At 43.0% G+C, this 19,689-nt stretch overlaps 2 protein-coding genes across 5 annotated transcripts in view; both read right to left on the bottom strand.

Moving 5' to 3' along the window:
- Positions 1 to 158: 158 nt before the first annotated feature.
- On the bottom strand, positions 159 to 6,192 carry prkcsh (protein kinase C substrate 80K-H). 3 transcript variants are annotated; one of them, XM_034594405.1, is made up of 18 exons: positions 6,025 to 6,192; positions 5,646 to 5,800; positions 4,940 to 5,056; positions 4,697 to 4,792; positions 4,552 to 4,609; positions 4,269 to 4,386; positions 3,873 to 4,002; positions 3,585 to 3,669; positions 3,213 to 3,291; positions 3,002 to 3,085; positions 2,758 to 2,922; positions 2,574 to 2,667; positions 2,263 to 2,332; positions 2,001 to 2,090; positions 1,844 to 1,918; positions 1,654 to 1,753; positions 1,380 to 1,539; positions 159 to 357 (listed from the first exon to the last, which is right to left on the bottom strand). In XM_034594405.1, the coding sequence occupies exons 2-17, from the start codon at positions 5,743 to 5,745 to the stop codon at positions 1,393 to 1,395; spliced, it is 1,608 nt and encodes a 535-aa protein (XP_034450296.1). In that variant the 5' UTR covers positions 5,746 to 5,800; positions 6,025 to 6,192; the 3' UTR covers positions 159 to 357; positions 1,380 to 1,392. The 3 variants fall into 3 exon arrangements, with proteins under 3 accessions (XP_034450296.1, XP_034450297.1, XP_034450298.1); XM_034594406.1 differs by having other exon boundaries at positions 6,000 to 6,140; XM_034594407.1 differs by having other exon boundaries at positions 5,991 to 6,135.
- Positions 6,193 to 8,263: 2,071 nt separating this feature from the next.
- Positions 8,264 to 19,689, bottom strand: part of pde4a (phosphodiesterase 4A, cAMP-specific) — a 40,090-nt gene continuing 28,664 nt past the window's right edge. Inside the window, exons 7-15 of one of the 2 annotated variants that reach the window (XM_034594403.1) lie at positions 15,907 to 16,000; positions 15,613 to 15,776; positions 15,078 to 15,176; positions 14,801 to 14,965; positions 14,554 to 14,653; positions 13,948 to 14,102; positions 13,341 to 13,463; positions 11,428 to 11,610; positions 8,264 to 11,206 (exon numbers count right to left, since the gene is read on the bottom strand). In XM_034594403.1, the coding sequence (XP_034450294.1) occupies positions 10,694 to 11,206; positions 11,428 to 11,610; positions 13,341 to 13,463; positions 13,948 to 14,102; positions 14,554 to 14,653; positions 14,801 to 14,965; positions 15,078 to 15,176; positions 15,613 to 15,776; positions 15,907 to 16,000 (1,596 nt within the window). In that variant the 3' untranslated portion in view covers positions 8,264 to 10,693. The remainder of the gene's footprint in view (positions 11,207 to 11,427; positions 11,611 to 13,340; positions 13,464 to 13,947; positions 14,103 to 14,553; positions 14,654 to 14,800; positions 14,966 to 15,077; positions 15,177 to 15,612; positions 15,777 to 15,906; positions 16,001 to 19,689) is intronic. The other variant, XM_034594404.1, reaches the window with a different exon arrangement.

Here is a 19,689-nt window from a genome sequence, read left to right as displayed (position 1 = left end):
TCTTTCTAACATTTTATTTACTAGTTTTCATGTTTTGGATTTAATGTGTATTTAATTATTACTACTACTACTATTTAAAACTGTATATACCATATTTGGAAGCCACCACTAACATAACACAATAACTATAGGCTCTGATGAATTACAAATGGACAAAGTTGTTTGGAATTTGATAAAAAGTAGTTTATTTCAAAACAATGGAATGACACCCCATTTGACAAATTGGGAAATCAACAAAACATGTAGTGGAAGTTGGAAGTGTAGATGACTATGTGGAATTTCCATAATTTGTTCTGAACTGTTAACCAACAACAAGGTGGTGCCGCTCACAGCAAGGTGTGGTCCCTCAGGAACAACCTGTCCAAAAAAAAAAAAAAAAGCACACGTGTTCATTTCTGTGGCTTGTTTGCTTGAGTCATGACTTTGCAGTTGTTAAATGGGAAGAACAGTTTAGCTGCAATTAATCCCTATAGGTTTATTATGTGAAGAATAAGCATTTACAACAGTGATGGATCCACTTGTGATATTTTGGGGTCAGATAATGTGCTGTATCTGTGCTCTGAATTTATGTTTTTTTAGATTGTCTTGTCCCAGACCCTTTAACCTCTACAATTTAAACTAGTTAAAAAGACCTTCAGTCCTCCTCACTATCATCATCATAAAGATCAGCTTTGTTCAAGTTTACCATAATTCCAAGAAGCCATTAAAAAAAAATCAGCTAAAACGTCAATTTTAAAACATAATAAGTTAAGGTAGCCTTTTTATAATCCTTGTTTATTTCAAGGGAAGCTTCATGTGATATATAATTTGTACAGCAAAAGGGTTGAGTCTCACAGGAATATATCAATAGACACATCACTCCACACAGCATATAGCCAGGGTAATGGTGGGTTCTCTAGAAAGGCAATTTCTATGGTACATGATATATATTGTAAGATATTGGATTATATCAATGCATTAGAGTAAATTGTGGAACAGCTTTCTGTGGTAAAGGATGGATGCAAGACGGCACCAGTAAGGCAAACGCATATGTCACAATATTGTTTACAGTTTCCGGACCCAAAGTGCAGTTTAGTGTGACTCAACCATTCAGTGCATTGTTACAAATTCTTACCATTAATTCATTCTTAATCCTCTGAACTTGACAACTACTCAAATGAAGTAGCCATTACCTTCATCCTGTTGCTGTCCTGCTCTTCTTCTAAAGTGAAGCACAAGGGGTTTCCTTTGCAAACAAACTGACTGTCATTTGTTTGAGTGAGCACCGTGAGGAATTGAATTGAAATCCGAAAGGAGATTGAAAGGGTCCCTGCAGAAATTCATATGTGCCCCATACAATGTGTTATGATGTTATGTCTCACAGTTAAAGATTTACTCACATATCAAATGGACCTAGAGCTCTGTGTGCGCAGGCAGCTCTGAATCCAGGCTCGAAGGCTCTTTGCAGATGGCAGGGCTGATGAACTCCATCAGGTACTCACAGCGACTGGGCTCTGAGGTAGATGTCACAACTGTCTCCTTTCCACATGTTAATTTAACCTAAGGGAGCAAGATCAAACATTTTCTCATATGTTGTCAGAGGAGAAACAGATATCAGGGAGTAGAAATCAAGCACAGAAAAGATTGTGTCAGGTCTGTCTGACTGAGACTCACCATGGTGGACCTGTTAGGGCCTTGCCAGCATCCTGTTCCTTGTTCATACTTCATCAAAGAATATATGTTATCTTCAGGACCTGCCCATTTTCCCCACAATCTACAGAAAGAAAAGCGAAGTGCAGTCAAGTGTCTCAAGAACACTGCAAATGTATAGAAACAACAGAAACAAGAAGAAACAACATCTTACCCCAGGTTGGTTTCAGATCCACCATACTTGGGCTTCTGGGATACTCTGTTGAACGGACAGAGCCTGTAGATGTACCTGAAAGCAAATGATGGACTTAGACCTTCAGAAGTAGGAACTTACAGAATAAAGACTGCAAAAAGAGCTAGTGTGCACATACTCGCTAGTAGACAACTCATAACACTGGTTGTAGAGATGGGCAAATTCAGCATTGGGTCCAAAGTCAAAGGAAATTTCCTTCTCAAGGTTCCTGGAAACCAAAAGCAAATCCAAAAGGTCATCTTTTTGTGTATTTTACTGACTTTAAATATTAAACACACTGATCAACAAAATAACCCACTATTGCTGTTGACAGTTTGACTGAAAAACACTGATTGCATTATTGGGAAAGAAGCTCAACCACATCCAGGATGGCAACTCACTTGATCTGATCATCCACTTCCCGGAGAGCTCTCTCAGCCTCATCAAAGTCATCCCTGGCTTTCTGAGCAGCTACGAATCAGATACCCAGAATAAATGCTTTTGTATTAAACAAGCAACCGACCATCATTCATATAAAAAGGCAATATAGCTGTTCAATAAATCCCCTTGTTTTATTTATTTTACCAGAATGATATAATGTGTTTGTATGATGGCAGATTAACATTCAAAATCACATCTCTATTTTTTTCCTGGCACTTTACAGCGTGACTCACTCACTCAAAGATGAGGACTGCTTGAGTCATTCACTTACCATCAATAAGGTTTTGCGTTTCTTGGTCGTATGGTGGCATAGTGCCCTCATCGTCGTCATCCTTCTTTTCTGGAGTCGCCACTGTAGGAGGGGCCTGCATATCAAACACAGATGAGAATGACTCACTGAAATGAACTTGGAGTCATCCGGTATTAAGTTTGATAGAGAAAGTCGGTGGGCTTACCTTATAGTCTGCATCCTCTGTGTCGTCATCCTCGTCTTCTTCGTCCTCCTCCTCGTCATCCTCTGGGATGTCGTCTTCAGGGTACTGCTCAGAGTCGTTGTCGGGGACTGGCTCCCTCATCTCCTCCTGTGGAGTCTCCGCTGGTGCTGGTGTGTCTGTGGAGGCCTGTTGGCAAAAGAGTCACACATTAGAGCAGCAGAAGCTTTTACACACGAGTTTAGTGAAATAATTACCAGGTTGTTACCTCTGATATGTATTTTTCTTTGATGCTATTCCAAACAGCCTCAAATCCTACTGGGTCCACTCTGTCCACTCCTCCCAATAACTCCTGAACAAACCAAAGACAAAACTCACATTTGAATCTGTTCAGCTTCTGAATTTGTAAATACTTGTATTTAATAAGTGCACTGGAACAGCAGGGTTTTTTTGGAACACCACAAGAGGAAAACATTTACCTGAGCCTCTTCTTCGGTGAAGGAATCATCTGAATCTGGATTGAGCTCGGGATGGGAAAGAAGCTCAGTCACTGAGATGCTGAGAAACAAAAGTAAATAATTCACTATGTTAGTCAACTCAAGTGTAGATAAGAAAAGCTAACTTTTCAAAGAGCCATAATCTAGTGTCAAGACATTTTTGCTCGGAAAATATAGTGATCTCTCAGTTAAACAAGACAAATTACAATAAAAGGGTTACAGATTTAGAAATTGTGTTTCGTCTTCTATGCACAACTTCATGTTGTTGTTTTGAAAGTTGCCCCACAGCCTCACTACACTATGACTTTTCGCTCATTATGGATGCTAATAATTTTGGAGGCCACTTATACTCACAAGCCATCAGCATCATCATCCAGTTCAAGAAATACAGCAGCTAGTCTTGCCTTGTCCTTCTCCATATTAATGAGAGCTTTTTGTTCTGAAAGAAATATAAGTTAAGTTATCAGTGACTCTTATCACACATGTGATTCTATTGAATATTATGATATGTTTTTTGTTCAGGCAAGAAGTTCTTTTATCTAAATATAATTTTAAAAAATGTTAGAAAAAAATAGACAATACTATCTGTAACGTGATATTCAGGGCAAACGATAGATGATGTACTTTCATATCTTCATTTACCTTCCCAGGCCTTCAGATGGCGCCCTTTAGCTTCTTTCTCTGGCTCCTCTACAGCCTCCTTTACAGTTCTCATAGCCTCAACCTTCTCTTCCAGATCCTTCTTACTGACCTCAATGTCAACAAGTTTGGCCTGATGAGACAAATTAAAAAAGGTTTTTGAAATACCGTAAAAAAAAAAGTAACTTATGAAACAATGTATTGGCATAACCCTATAACAGAGATAACAATTGATTCAAAGACATCTCACAGCTCACAAAGGCAACAATACAAAATAACTGCAGTGTGCCACTAATAAGTCTTGTCAGACGTTACATATTTTGGGACTCTGAAATAAACTCAATATTTGTTTCTTACTAGCAGATTTCAGATGCATCTAGTGTCTAAATGAGTTCACACCTTCTTATCCTCTAGGCCCCTCTTGGCCTCTTGGATTAGTTGTTGTTTAAGCATAAAACCCTCCTTAGCGATCTCTGCCATCTTCTGCATGCTCTCCCTCTCTTTGCGCCCCATCTCCCTGCAAGATAAAACATGATCTTAAAAAAATGTGTTACACAAACAAACCACTTCACATTGTCTGGAAACTTCATGTATAGCACATGCATAGGCTCTATGAAGAAATCAGGTTAAGACTGTAAAGCACAAAGAAGTTATTAGATATATAATCCAAAAGCATCCCCACCTGCAGGTGTTCTGACAGGCAGCGCCGCTGTTGTACTCGTCTGTTGTGTCACAGCAGTCTGGAGAGAAAACACAGACATTACAAAAAACCCCGACCACACAAAACACTTGAAAAGGAACTAGTCTGCACAGCTTCAAACTCATACCACAGATGCCGTCGTTAATGCGGGATGAGGGGATGAAGGCCGGTTTGAAACCTGCATTGGTGCAGTGGAAGTTGCCGTTGGGACAAGCAGCAGTGCCTGCAATTAAATTGCGATATCAAATATAAAAAACAGCTTTATTATACTGAATAGAAAAAAGACCACCAATACATTTATGAGTCATTGTTTGGTTTAATTCAGTAAACTGAAGTCCAGGAGTATCTCCAGGAGGCAGGATGTACGAACCTGGCTCATCTGAGCCGTCCCGGCAGTCACAGTAGTCATCATTCACTCTGTCAAAGGGAATAGTGCGGGAGCCATCCAGGCAAGTGAACGGTTTGCCCTCTTCATAGAACTGCCGTTCTGTCAAGGAGGGGGAACAAAGGAAATAAGTAAATGCCGTGACAGCTACAAAACTGTAGAGCCGAGATTAGGCTTCCATCAGATTTACAGATGAATATTGTAGTTTGGGCTTCCATCGGGATATCACACCTAGTGATGATATCAGAAGCAAGAGGACGTAAATACAATCCTGGTTTAGTACCAAATCATGATCATCCACCAGAAAGGGATCGTAAAATAATGCAGAGTTGTCAGGATAATTGCAGTAAGAAAATAGATTTATGTTCAGATACAAGTGTAGCTTCCAAATATTAAAAAAGAAGAAGAAGAAAAAACAATAGTATTGCCTATAATCACATTGTCTAAATGATAACGCTCTAAACTGCAAACACTTATTTGGCCACACGTGTAATTATTCAGTTACAAGCTACAATAAACATATTTCTGGACTTTCTTGAGGATAATCAGTGTTTGGCCCAACACCAGCAGCACACAGGCTCAAAGAGAGGCTCTCTGTCTCTGATGAACTTTGAACTTAAAATATCCAACTAGCCCAAGGGCACCAACACTTTAACTGTGAAGTTACCTCCTGGGTTTTATCAACGCTTACTTGATAGAGGGACACCCCGAGGGCGAAGCACTTCCACCGCAGAGACCCCGACACCCAGCAGCAGGAGGAGGAGGAGGTGGTGGCAGACATGACAGGACATCCTGATGGTTCTGCTCTACACTGGGTCAGATGTTAGCGAGATGCACCGGAACCGCCTGTAAACAATATACATGATGTAGATAAACTCAAGAAAACCCCAGAGACAAACGTAAACATCTGCATTAGTCGCCAGCTTGCTTGACAGAAGGTGATGACTCAGTTGGCGAAGAGCTAGCGGATGAATGCTAACTTCATCCAAAACAACTTCAGCTCCGAGCAAAACACACACCTCAGTAAAATACAAACCACACGTATGTTGTTAAAGTAAAATAAACAATACCTTGAGCGAGCAGGGTTGACGAGGCAGAAAGAGACGAAGACAGCTTCAGTGAGAGGTTCTTTCTCCAGAGGACAAGCTAACGGCTAATCTTACACTGCACCGACACTGCACCGACTTCCGGGTCAACAACGCGCATGCGTACATCCCCAGCCCCCGCCGCTCCGTCTTGTCCCATTCTGATTGGACGACTGGTTGGTTTCGCGCCCGTGATTGGCGGAGAGCGGTGGCACCTGTCTGAAGCGGAGGATTCTGGGTGCAGGTGAGGATGCAGCCATCTCGTGTCAGAGTCAGAGTCTGAACTATTTACACACTGTGAGTAATATCAACAGATTAATTCATAACTTCTAATTAGAAACGAACCATTTGTTCATCAAACGTGCAGGTTGGTGCAAACACCTAAAGTGTGTGGGGGGAGGGTGCTTTCAAAAATAATGACACGAATTGTTTTAATTTATCATTGAACACCGTGCAATATACAATCAAACAGGAAAACAAATTAACAGAGTCAAATATTCGTTGTAGCTATCAAAGCACCGGCTTCCCTACATACAATAATCTTGGTCTTCTTCTGTGTATTTAGACTGTTTCATTGTCTCTTCATTAAGTCCCAAATGGACTCCATGGTGTTGAAACACAGGCTCTGAGGGGGCCACACCATCTGCCTTCAGTCATAAACATAGATTATATGTTTGGGATCATTGTTGTGCAGGAGTTCCAGGTGGCACTATGTGATGGATACGAACACCTTTGCACAGTACCTCATTTAAAGATATTCTTTTTTTAAACAATCAGCCATATATGTCTGCAAGCATATCCTAATATGAATGAAGCCATATTTGTTTTTATCCATCTCACAACAGTCTGTGTGCATGTGTACGTCTTACCCAACAGAGGATTAAGACTGAAAGCCAGCTGGGACTTGAAAAGCCCATAAGGACCAAGGGGTGTTGCCTGCAACATCTAGTGAGTAATACACTTTTCTACAGTCAGGAACCCCTGGACTATTGAATGAATAGTATTAATGCAAATAATATATACAAACAATAAAGTAAAATGCTGACGAAGAAACTGTAAAAGCAGCAAACATGACAACGGTGTTGCATTTAATATAAAAATCTTACTTTATTTGTATTTTTAACACACTTTACAGTACTGAACAGTGAAATAAAAGAAAAATATACTGATATACTTTAATAGTTTTATATATAGATGTTTGCTTATTAAATGCATTTATTCACAAAATGACACCTCAGCTCTGTCAAGAGGAAAAAAACTTTCATAAAAATAATATAATAAAAAATAACTTCGACACATTTTACACATTACAGCAAGATCATTTACAAATATTACAATCATTTCATGTTGTTTTTTTCCCTTGAATAATCGTTCTTATTTGTGAACAAACACATGAATTAAAGCCCAGAGATTTATTCTCAGAGGGAGTCAGTCTGCGACAAAGTAAGCTGACAGCAGCCCCGATGGGAACCAGCTAGTTAGGCCACCATGGGACGGACATTGAGGCTCTCAGGCTAGTAATTAAAGTTACTAAGAAACAGAGGTGAAGTCCATAGTCAAATAAGGACACATTTATCTTTTTGAACACGTCACATCGTATGTGACTCCATCGGCCTGCGTTTGACTTTATCAGACAAATAAGTTCAATCTCACTTGGACGTTAAGGAGAGAAGGACTAGTTTGTTTGATTATGCCTCTAGAGAGGGGTCAACGTTGACTGCTGCACAATGAGGGTTTGGGATTTGGCCCAATGGGAGAGAATCAACAAGTGACTGTGCCAATGACCAAACCCAATCACACACTGTCTGCCTCAAAACCTGACGAAATAAAGTGCTGGTACAAAGGGATTCATTTTTTTTAACAATAAATGTGCACAATTTAAAAAAAGTGACAGAATGTTGGAACAGGTGAGCAAAAATAGAACGAATGAAAACGTGAGGATGTGGCCTGCAGTGCTTCAGTGTTTCACTCAACAACCTCAAGTGGTTATTTTTCAATCATTAGGACTTGGATAAATTTATAATTTACAATCCAATATTACATTATGTACAAGAGTGGTAATGCTTATAGCTATTATCGTCATAAACACGTGATTCATTGTCCAGACCATCCACCAGAATGATATAAAAATAAACTGTACACAAACTGTTCAAAGAAAACACTTCCCATGGTTTTCTTTTCATCATTTAAAAAGAATGGCAGCAATCAATCAATTGAATAATTGTCTTAATAAGAAACAATTGCTACAGTATCGTGTTTGTATGGCAATTAAATATTAATGTTTTTATAGCTTATGACAGAACAAGAAGCCACAAAAACAAAGCAACATCGTTAAAAGTAAAAGGCTGATGCATACGGGAATCTTTTTTTATTCTAAGTGACTGCAAGAGTAATCCTGGATTCCCATTCCACCAGTAGAAAGCCTGTGTGGTGGCCCCGCAGCTCTGCTCCATCCTGCGACAGAGCAGGTCAAACACACAGGCTACTGTTGCACCGAGCTGTGGTGTCTTCAGATAAGCTCAGTTTCTGACCTGCAGGAACTTGCTCTTACCCTCTAAAGACCCACACTCATGTTCTTAATAATAATTATTAATAATCTTACCCTGTGAGAAAACAAACACCTAAACAGACTGTGACCTATTTAATCTGTGCTGATCGGACCCTATAAACACCGTTCGACGACATGTGCTGATGCCAGGGAGTGAATGCACACAACACGTATGACAACACCTTCAGCGTCCTGCCACCTCTTTCTGTTACTCACTCGCTTACTCATGACCACACACACACAACCAGCCACGCAAACAGACTCACACAAGCCTTAACTCCATCACGTCAGCGAATGAATATCTGGTCAGATTCCAACAAAAGGACGTCCAATATTCATTTTCATCACCTGTAAAACTCCCAATTGCTCATTTTTTCTGCACGCCCCCTAGGTAGCGATAAAGTCGTCATTTTACCATCCTGATAAAAAACAAAACCCAACACATTCTTTATGTTGGCCGAAACACAGAAACAACATTACAACTAATTGGCAGCAATGTTTCCCTTTCCCCTCTGAATGCAATGCTGGATACATCGTGTATAGACACACTGATACTCACAGAAATAAGCATACAGACGTGATATAAATATACTGGGATATCTATTATATATCTTAGAAATCTACATACTCGCAGGTATGAATCCTGCTTCTGACATTAAGGCAAAAAAGCATCAAACATAACAAGGATGTTGAGGGACTGTCAGACCTCCTTTTGGCCGTGTCACGCTTCTTTCCCTGACATTCTGCCTTCAGCGTTCCTTCAAATCACTCCACGCACCGATGTTTCTCATCCTTTACTTTGGCGAGAACTGTTTGAGTATGAGGAGACGTGAACGCACGAGTGCAAGTGGGATGTGGGATGAGCGAGTGAGTGGAGATTTGTTCTGCTGATGAAATAATTCCATATCCCTTCAACATATTAAGCAAGTGTTAAATAGAAAATAGGCAAAAACTTATGCATCGAAGCATCTCATGGCTTATTCTCAGAAAGTAAAAAAAAAATCATTCTAATAAGAAAGAACCATAAGCTGGAAAGAGTCCACTGGGGGCTGTGGTGGTGATGGTAGTGATTGCTCTGCATCTAGAGTTCTGAGTTATTGTATCACCAGAAGAGCAACAAAAGGAAGACTTACAGCGTAAAACATATCACCACAGAAACCGTACGTGTGCGATACACACCACAATACCATGAACAATAAAGAGAGATCTTGAACGAGAGACAATCAAAAATGATAACAAAATCAGACACTCCTGTCCCACAATGCATTGCTTCACGACAGCTCCAATCAGGAAGCTGGTGTTTCAGAAAGGCACAGAGCCATCTTGCACCAGTAGCACTCTCCTCGTAAAGGGAAAAGGGGTATGGGACCTGGCGGCCCCTTCGTCGCAGCATCTTCCTTTCCTTCAATTTTTTTTCCTCCTCTCTCCTCTTCCTCCTCCAACTCTGTGGATTTTCTAATTTTTTCTTTCCGACAGAAATGGAAAAAAAAAAAGTCACTTGGACTGTAGCTTTTCTGAGGAGAACAGTTTCTGTTGAGATTCTAACAAACATGAATTACTAATACTGACTGAACACTAGTTAATACTTCGTTAAGAGATGGCTTTTTCCAAAGAGATTCTTTACTGATCAGTGTCCCTCATGTAAATGCACACATACAAACATACAGTCAAGTGTGTGTGTGTGTACATATGGACTACATTGTCCCGCATGACAGATGCAGGCACACACACATTGCATTGGTGTGTTCTTTGTGACTCCTGCTCTTGTGTCTCATATGTGCGTATGTCACTTCATGTGTGTTTGTGTGTGTGCATTTCCAGTCCCAGAGTGCTACGCCGTCTTCAGTTGCCCTTCGATAATGCTCCTCTAAATTCCCCTCAGTTCAAAGTTCATCGTGAAAATATGCCGAAGGACTTGTCGCCGCTCCAAATCTACAGTTGCTGTGTAATTAACTTCTCTTTAAGCGATTTTAAATTTTTTCCCTTTTTGAAAAATATATTTAAAGGTCTGTATTGTCATTGCAGTCTTATTTGTTCTTGGTTTGGCCATGGAAAGGATGAACAAGTTAATGTGTGCAAGTGAGGAGGGCGATACAGGAGCAGAACTCATGTATCTTCAGCTTGTGAAGAAGAATCCTCCTCTTCCTCTACAGGACTTGTGTCAGAAAGTCTCTCCTTTTCCGATATCACCTCCAGATGAGTCTTCAGTTCCTCCTCCTGCTCATCCTCCACCTCCTCTTCATCCATCGCCACCTCGTCTTCTTCTTCTATTATGTCCTCAATTTCCTCCACAGCCATTGTATCTTCCTCTTCTTCTTTTTTATCCTCCTCCTCTGCCTGAATGACCTGCACCACGTGGTTTGGTGTGGGCTTGTCACCCTCGTCTTCCTGATCTGTCTGAGAGCTGTCTTCAAGGGTGAGCTCAAACTGAAATTTGTCCATGCAGGCGTTCAGATCGTTGTCCTGGCCAACAGGAGGTGGCGAGGGGCTTTGTGGGATAGTGCTCTGGTACCAGTCCCTGTTGTCCTCCAGAGTGTCCAAGATGTCCTGGGCATCGGGGTGCACCAGGTCGCCCCATGTCTCCCACAGCGGGTGGACAATGTAGTCGATGAATCCCACCTGAATCAAGAGAAGAAGAGTATGACTGACATATCAACTAAAGCACAGGGGTGTCATTTTCACCTGCTGCAAATCGGCATTAAAATGTATGAGGGTGACTGCTGTGATCAGAGATGATAGATCACTCTCTGCGCTGGAGTTATCGCCCCACATTCAGCATTAACAGATATCCCGTTGTGTGCAGAATCATTACTGTGCGTGTTTCAGTGCAGATCATTCACCTGGCTCTTTTCCACAGATGCTGTGTGTTTATCGCACATGGGACTGATCTCCATCCCTCGCTCCCTCTCCTTATCTCCCTGCCTGAAGAACTCTTCCATGATTCTCTCCGTCCATTGTCGATACACGGCCAGGGGCTTCGTAGGATTGCTCAGGTCAGCACAGTGCACCATGTTCCTCAAAACCTGCAAAACACACACACTTATAAGCATCATTGTGAACACCCTACACAATCCTGAATTCAGATATGCACGAGGATTATTTTTCTTACGCTGTCCTTACTTGAATAAAATCCAGACCTGTGTTTCTAAAATTAGGAGGCTTAGTCCCCCCCACCTCTCCTCCTGCTCCTTCCTTCAGTTTCCGCTCAAAAATACTGTCGACAAGTTTGGTGATCTATATTACTGTTTTTACGCTGTCTTAAATTTGTCTCACACTGCTTCTGTGAGCGCGTAGAACGTGTACTCTCAGTTTGGATTTTTTTGTGCAACAAGTCTGTCAAAATTCCCCAACCAATAGAATGCAAGGTGTAGTGATGACCAATGCAATTCTTTGAGAGCCGGGCTATGCGCAAGGCTTAAGGCTAGACTAAAGACTAACCAGTACGGACCAGCTCTCCTGAGTCTGTTCATCGCCAACTTCACAGAACAAATGCACATGCTGTCTGGACCGATGTTTTACGACAGGTGACAGTGTAAACACTACCGCTTTTGTCCACAGAGGCACCAAAATCAACGCAATATAAAAAAGTGGGACCTTTTTAAAAAAACAAAAAAAACAATGACACCTTCATGGAACAAGAGTCCAGCAGATCCCTGGTCATCATGGAGCGGCTGAATAAAGCATCTCATTTAGGATTGTCATGTTATGGGAACACTGTTGCTAGCAAACTATAAACACAAAGCAGACACCACCCTGTTTCTTTTTTACTCTGTATTTTATAGAAACAATACCAACAGCAAAAGTAACCAAACGGGGGCGGACCAATTCCATTCGTCATCAGTACACCTTGCATTCTATTGGTTGGGGAACTTGGACAGACTTGTTGCAGAACAATATTTAAACGCAGAAGAAAAAAAATGAGAGCAGAGGTGGAATCTGAGAGCAGACGTTTCACATGCACACAAAAGCAACGTAAGTGCAAGGAGAAGAGCTGGAGCGCAGGAAAAACAACAAGCAATAAAATATACGAGTGCAAGCACACAATTTTCGCTCTAGCAGGGTATATTTGAGTGTGAGCGCAGGGGTTTGAGTGAGAGCATTACAAAATAAACAAGTCCTGCGCTCAAGCCGAAAGACCATGCTCTTGAATAAAGATAGGAAAAGAAACATACTCCAAGTACAATAGATCACCTCACAGTCCTTCAAACTCAATCCAAAAAAGCTCTTTCCCACCACAACTTCTTGTCCCACAAAAGATTCCTCTATTTCTTCATTGTCAAAACAACCAACTCCCACCCCTCCATCAGAAATATCTCTGCCTTAATTCTACAGATTTGTAACAGAGAGTTAAATCCAATACAGCATTGTTCAACTTCTTGTAATCTCCAAGCAGTTAGCATGATCCATGAAGATACAGCTTCTTCTGGTTTGTATGTTCCCTGCATAGCCATAGCATGACATTTTGACGAGGGGCACATAAATTATGACAAGGTTATGTCTCCCACACACAAGCTGCATCCAACAAAGATTCCACAGGAGCCACACAGAAACGTAAATAAGCCTTCACCGGAGAAGGCTTATTTACGGCTTATCCAAACCGATCCCTTCACTCTAATTCTACAACCTTACTACCAAGTTTTTACAAGACCCCTTTTTTGCTTTTATAGCACTCTGAATTAACTGCACATACCATTTCAGTGCTTTACAACTGACTCGGAGCATTTGCTAAACGGCAAAATGTATGACATCTCACCTGTATCCGATCATTGTAGTGGTCGAGCAGCAGTACTCCAGAACTTGTCACCTTCTTGGTTTCCACCATCGTCTTGAGATCTGCCAACAAACTCATGTGTTTTGACATATCTGTTGCCAAAACCTGGAGAGAGGGGAGATTGATATGAATGCATTAGAGAAACTAGAGTGGCACTTAGACGAGCGCATACCAACGCCAAGTCCCAACTGTCCCCTTAAATTCAATCAAGCTGCAGCAAATTTCACACACTCATAGAACTTATTTCCCTAAATGTGGCAGATTTTATTTTCATCATGAATTATTCCCTGGGAAAACAGTGAAATTCCTATAAAGCGCCCTATCTCACAATGTTAAAGAAAGAGAAAAAAGTCTTGGATCTGCCCCCAAATTTAATAAATGTTTCTATGACCCATAACGCATCCTTTCAGCAAGTTTTGTGGAATTCTTTTCAGTAATTCTTTTGTAATCTTGCTTACAAATAAACGGACAGTGGTATAATAAAACAGCTGGGTGGTAGAAGATGATGGGGAGTTAAGGAGCAGATAATGAGAAGTGAGGAGGGGGTGTTATCTCCGTGATACAGAATAAGTGTGTGGACGACACTCACCATATCGATGACGAGTTTCCTCAGGCTCTGTCTCTGCCTCTTGCTGAGGTTCTGGAAGATGTCACAGTTGTCCTCGTGAAGCAGCTTGAAGCCCACAGCTAGGTGATGATTCTCCAACACAGACTCATCGTTATACATGAGGGCCAACTCTGAGTCTGAGGGAGGCACAATACAACACGTGAGCCAAAGACACAAACAGGAACTGCATCACTCCGTCATCATCATCAGAATGCCCTCATCACCAGAAACTGTGGCGGCAACTGTTCATAAATGTGCAGATTAGATTAGAATCCAGACAGACGTGCATCTCCAGTTAGAACAACTGAAAAGCCATAATTCACACAACAAACTCAAACAACAAAAAATTATAAATGTTAAATAAGTGTTTCTCACTCTTAATTAGGATTGACAGCAGTCAGGCAAACATAAAATATCTAATATATAAAATAATCACAAGGCCAGATTTAGTATGTTTAAATTCATCATTATTTCACTCAAATTATTTTATTTTAATATTTTAATATAATCCATCAAAAATGTACATAACTAGTATTTAGTCATTCTATTTTAATACGTTGTATGTCTCTTAATCTCATTTCGACTCACTGGTGTTTATGAGGAATTGGTTGGAAACTCCTGGATGATCCACATCGTGGATGGCAGCGGCAAATAACGCAGCTAGAATCTCTAGATCAGTGAACACCGCCTGTCAGAGAGCGTTGACAGAGAACAGACAAAAACAATCAGAACTGCAGCATTACTGTTTGTTTTTTTTGGGCCTGGTATTTATGGAAGTATGTGCACGTGAGGTTATCCGTGCGTTTGTCATTGGAAAACCAGTAGAGGTATTTACATCTAGAGCTGGTGTGGACAGCAGTACGTGAGTTGACTGAGTGACATCTGCAGCATGGAGGCTGTTGTGGTAAGCCACATTGGCATGATAGTGGTCCTCCAGGGTCATTACATAGGTGACAAATGTGTCCACTGGGATCCGAAAGGTCTTCAATAGATCTCTTTCCTGCACCGGGGGAAAGTCCACAGGGGGGGGGGGGGGGGGTCATGGTCGCAGATAAATGAAGATACATGTTATAGGCTACTGTATAATCTAAAGCCTGGTTTCTCTCACTCACCTGGAAAATGGAAAACATTGTGCAGCTGAGGGGTCTGTTATTAGAGAATTCTGCCACACGAAAGATATTAAGGCCCCACTTGTTCAAGTCGCTCAGCTCCTGGAGGCACAACGGACAACAATGGCCCACATCAGCACAACATTCCAGCAGTTTGTGTTAGGTAAGATTAGATTGCATGAAACTTTTATGGCCAGCTGATGTTTTGGCATGCTGTGGGTCCTGCCTGTGACAAAATTGGTTTCTCCTCTTATGCAGAAAATGTTACCATGATGATTCTAGAAGGAAAAAACTCAGACTCTATGTCAGAAAGATGCATGTAACGTTTAAGCTTGTGGAAAATTTGAGGGTAAACGATGTCTGTAAACATGTGTATGATGAACCTAAATGAAAGTTGGACGGATGGATGATTGGAGTAAGGTGACAGGAAATGCATTGTCCCTGTCTTTTGGAAATGTGGTGTTCTTACAGTATGGCTAAATGTCTCCATGTGTATACATTAACTAGCATCTGATAGGTCGCTTTTCCATCTATTTACCCTGGCTAATGCATCCTCGTGTTCTGTCTTCACGCCGAAGCGAGGCATGGTGGAGTTGGAAAGGCTGGAACTGTGCGTGAGCTTCCTCACACCGCTGATGTGACACATGGGCTTCTCCCGCTCCCTCAAGGTCGGGGACGGGATCTCCACCTCATTCTGCTTATCTAGGAAAGATCAACGGTCAAAGGTCAGCCAGGATGGAGACTTGTGGAGGATTGTGCTTGACCTTGGGTCAAAGCTATAAGGGTACATGCTGTGGTGGATGGATGCAAATGTCTGGCAGGTTTGATTTACCTAGAAAGGTAGTGGAGATGTATTCTGACACCTGGTTCCCTGAGCGACTCATCTCTGACAAATGGGACAGCTCCCTGTTCAACATCCTCTTGAACTGGGGGAAGGACAGAGACAGTGAGAACCTTGAACAGCAGTTGCAAAGAATAAAAAAGCATCAAGGGTTACAGACTTAAGATTCAATTTGCATTGAAAAAAAAACATTTCTGTGATTCAAATATGAGAACATAAATTATCACCCTCAGCCTGGATTTATTCACTAAAGAGTGAGCAAATCAAATATGAATCATGCCTCTTCTTTGTCTCAGATGAGAACATAATGTTCAATACCCCAATACAGTGTGCTTGCATTTAGATTGTATGTGTTGATATGCTACTGTAACATGGCATCATTATATGCATTGTTCTCTATACATCTGCTATCAGCAGGTAGTTGGCAGGTCCTTGCAGTACAGACACAAATGTGATTAAGTGAATACATTATCCCTGCAGACAGAAAACAGTCTTCCTGAATGTTCTCTCCGATTTTTCCGCTTTTATTTGTATCTATAGATAAATCTATGGAGACTCGACATTTTTCCGTCGCACAAGTCATGTTAAGGCACAATGCGATCCGGACAAGACCCCTCTGTCTGTGTCCTACTGACTGATCTTTCACACATAACAATCTCCATGGCAACGGGAGCGGTTGCCGTGGCAACTGCCTCCTCACAGTCAATCCTTCAGCTTGATGTGAGAGCGGTGGCTGCTTGGGTGACAATCTGAGGCAGGAGGCAGGTGTCTCTGACCTTTGCCAAGGTCAGCCCTCCCCTCTACCGCTGTCTTCCTCTCTACGCCACTCTGTTGCTTACATCTGCTCCTCCCACCCTCTCAAGGTAAACAACACTTTCCACTACTGCCCCCGAGCACCCAAATCCTGCTCCGTCACAGGCTCCACTTTGCCTCTCAACCGTTTCACACACTGCATGGGTTCCCACTGTCTTTCGCTCTTTTCCTATCAGTTATCTCTTTTTTTTGCAACCATCCTTTTCAGCCAGAAGCTCATTATATGTTAGGCAAAGCAAATAGTTGCTCTGACAACAAATTGTAGAAGCCGTGGGGTCATGAGAAGCCAGGGAATCTAGTTCAGTATAGTGGCACACTTCGGCATCAGGCTCAGCCCAAACCTCCTCCTCTTCTCTCTCACAGTCTCTCGTTCCTTCCTTCCCTAATGCTGTAACGCTGAGTCATAGCTGCCAACCAACACTTCCACAGTGCCAGTCCGAGTGCCAGGACAAACAACACTCTTCCTCTGACACTGACTAATGAAGCAAACATGCAAACGCTGCAGAGACATGACCACGGACACACACACTCATACACGTGTATACGTGAGGGACCCAGGAGGGCTTTATCGTCTAACTATGTTCATGAAAACCATGCAAATTTATATGCACACAGGCTAAATGTGACCTACTCAACTATAACTTGCACAATATGATTCAGATGGAAAAAAGACAAGTAAAAGGAAAAAGGTAAAAGGTAGAGATGAAACATTGTTTTGGTTACACAGTGGATGCAAATCTGACATACCTAAAAAGACTTTTATGTTCTCACACCTAAAGTAAACTGGAACATAAAGAAACAGCCACTCAGTCCTGAGACAATAAGCATTGTCCTCACACTACACACTCTGCCTCCTTAAGCCTGTATTGAGGCCAGCCCCAGGGTAGCAGGAGAAAGATGGAGGGATGTGGGACGCAGGTGTGGAGGATGGAAAGGGACATTATGTGACACTGCAATGTACCTGCAGTAAAGACGGCTGGACTAAACATCACAGAGTCCCACAGCTGTTTCTTAGACTGTAAGCAGCCGGGTGTGTGTGAGTTTTGGAAGGAGGAAGACTGAGATTAATATTGTGTTTTTGTTTACAGTGCTGCTGCAATATAGAAACACTGAGCAGAGTTAATAAACTCTGTACTGCTACCACAGCTCCCGGTTCCTGTGATTCATGTATAAATTATGTAAACAAACACGCTCGCAAATATTCTGCTCTACAGTTTCTCACAGATCCACTGTCTGACACACAACACCATCCGTCCCCACATAAAATCAGTGTCTAATGAACTGGACTCCCGTGCAACATCTTCTGAGACCCTCCCTTAAAAACATTCAAACTGACACTAGTGACACTACTAAGTAAGGACATGTAGTTAACAAAGACATCAGTTGTTTGCACATGTAGCAGAAACACTTGAGGAGTCCAAAGTATTTTTCCCAAGATGGCCACTGCCAGGCCTTGTTTGCCCTCTGCAAGCTCTCTGAGCCCTACCTGGTCCCACCAGCCGATGAGCCAGGGCCTGGAGCAGGTCTCACAGAACAGGTCCACTAAGGGCGTCCTGCGCTCTGCTGCCGTCCCACCCCCCTCCAGAACCCCTCCAGCCGCTGCACCAAGGTCCAGCTCTGCCCCAGCCCTCCCCTGCAGGGGGCTGTAGCTGGAGGAGCGGGGCAGCCTGTAGCCCCCTGGTACAGGCGAGGGGCAGGAGGATGGCGTCGGGTCAATGGCCTCCACCACACCCATGTTGAGGGTAACAGGGGGTTTGGGCCGATGGCACAGGCAGGAGGTGCGGTAGTGGAGCGGGGTGGGGGCGCTGCAGGTGCCCCAGTGGCATGAGGGGGTCGTCCGGGTGTGTGGGGAGAGGCCACAGCCAGTCAAGCCGGGACACTCCAGAGTGACGGCTGCCCCGAGAGGGGGTGAAGGAACAGGGGAAGGGGGTGAGGGTAGGGGCTGCTGGTGCAGACTGTCCTTGCCTACATGCAGCACCCCAAAGCAGGCCACCCAGTCAGTCCAGAGTCAGGCTCCAGCCTCAGTGTGGTCCAAAGATGAGGGTCCCCCTGATGGGCAGACCAGGAGCCCCCTGGATCCGGCCGCTGTGGAGACTACATCTCATCCCATTTGCTGAGCAGACTGACCCAAATCTACAGTCACTGCAGGGTAGAGGTGGATGGGAGCCGAAAAAGGGAAGATGAAGGGAAACAGAGGGGGAGAGGGAGCGAGGGACCGTCTGGAGGGCACAGAGAGGAGCCAATGGAGGAGAGGAGAGGGAATGTGAGAGAGATGTAAACGAAAAAATGATGTTGTGAGAACTGTGCTGCTTGACAAACAGTAATAAAAGATTCAAATGATGGAGGTGAGAGGACTGAGGAGAGGGTGATGGCAGAGCATAAAGAGGAATGGGGTATCTATCGATGGAGGTGAGGGGAGCTTGGATGGCAGCAGGAACATCGGGGAAGGGAAAAATAGGGAAGTAGATGATGATAGCAGGAGGAAAACAAGGATGGAGAGGATGAGAGAGGAAGAGCGAGAAAGAGACAGAGAGGGGTGCTGACAGGCCTGTAGCAGACGGTCAGGCTGAAGAATCACACCAGAGCTGGGGTCTGGAAAAACACGCTCCCTCTCCCTGCGTCGACTGCCCCTCCCCCACGGTACGGATCCAGAGGCCCGGCCCAGTCCTACCCGTGCATCAACCCGTCTGTGCCGCCTCACACCGATGTCAGCAACACACAGTCAGTCCATAGTTTGTCGGGCTGCGTCCTGATATCTCTGTAGCCCATTGACCTGCTCCAAGTCAATCCATGCCTCAGCTGGCCAAAACGCCAGAGGTCTAATCCTGCCGCTTTAGGCTGCCGTTCCTCCTCCAATGCTCTGCCTCTTGCGCCATTTCCCTGGATGCTGTAGACAGCTCTCGCAAGCTAATCAGGCAGTGTGGCTGCAGGCGCGTGCGTGTGTGTGTGTGTGTCTGTGCT

Source organism: Hippoglossus hippoglossus, chromosome 8, assembly GCF_009819705.1.
Source record: "Hippoglossus hippoglossus isolate fHipHip1 chromosome 8, fHipHip1.pri, whole genome shotgun sequence".
NCBI classification, from domain to species: Eukaryota; Metazoa; Chordata; class Actinopteri; order Pleuronectiformes; family Pleuronectidae; genus Hippoglossus; species Hippoglossus hippoglossus.
The sequence above is the reverse complement of the archived record's forward strand: the minus strand, read 5'-3'. Positions and strand labels throughout refer to the sequence as shown.

Excerpts from the sequence above, each read along its gene's own strand:
- prkcsh (XM_034594405.1), bottom strand. The coding sequence starts at position 5,745 with ATGTCCTGTCATGTCTGCCACCACCTCCTCCTCCTCCTGCTGCTGGGT. Across the intron at positions 4,793-4,939 it reads GGACGGCTCAGATGAGCCAG|GCACTGCTGCTTGTCCCAAC; the intron begins GTTCGTACATCC and ends ATTTAATTGCAG. Across the intron at positions 4,003-4,268 it reads GGGGCCTAGAGGATAAGAAG|GCCAAACTTGTTGACATTGA; the intron begins GTGTGAACTCAT and ends TTGTCTCATCAG.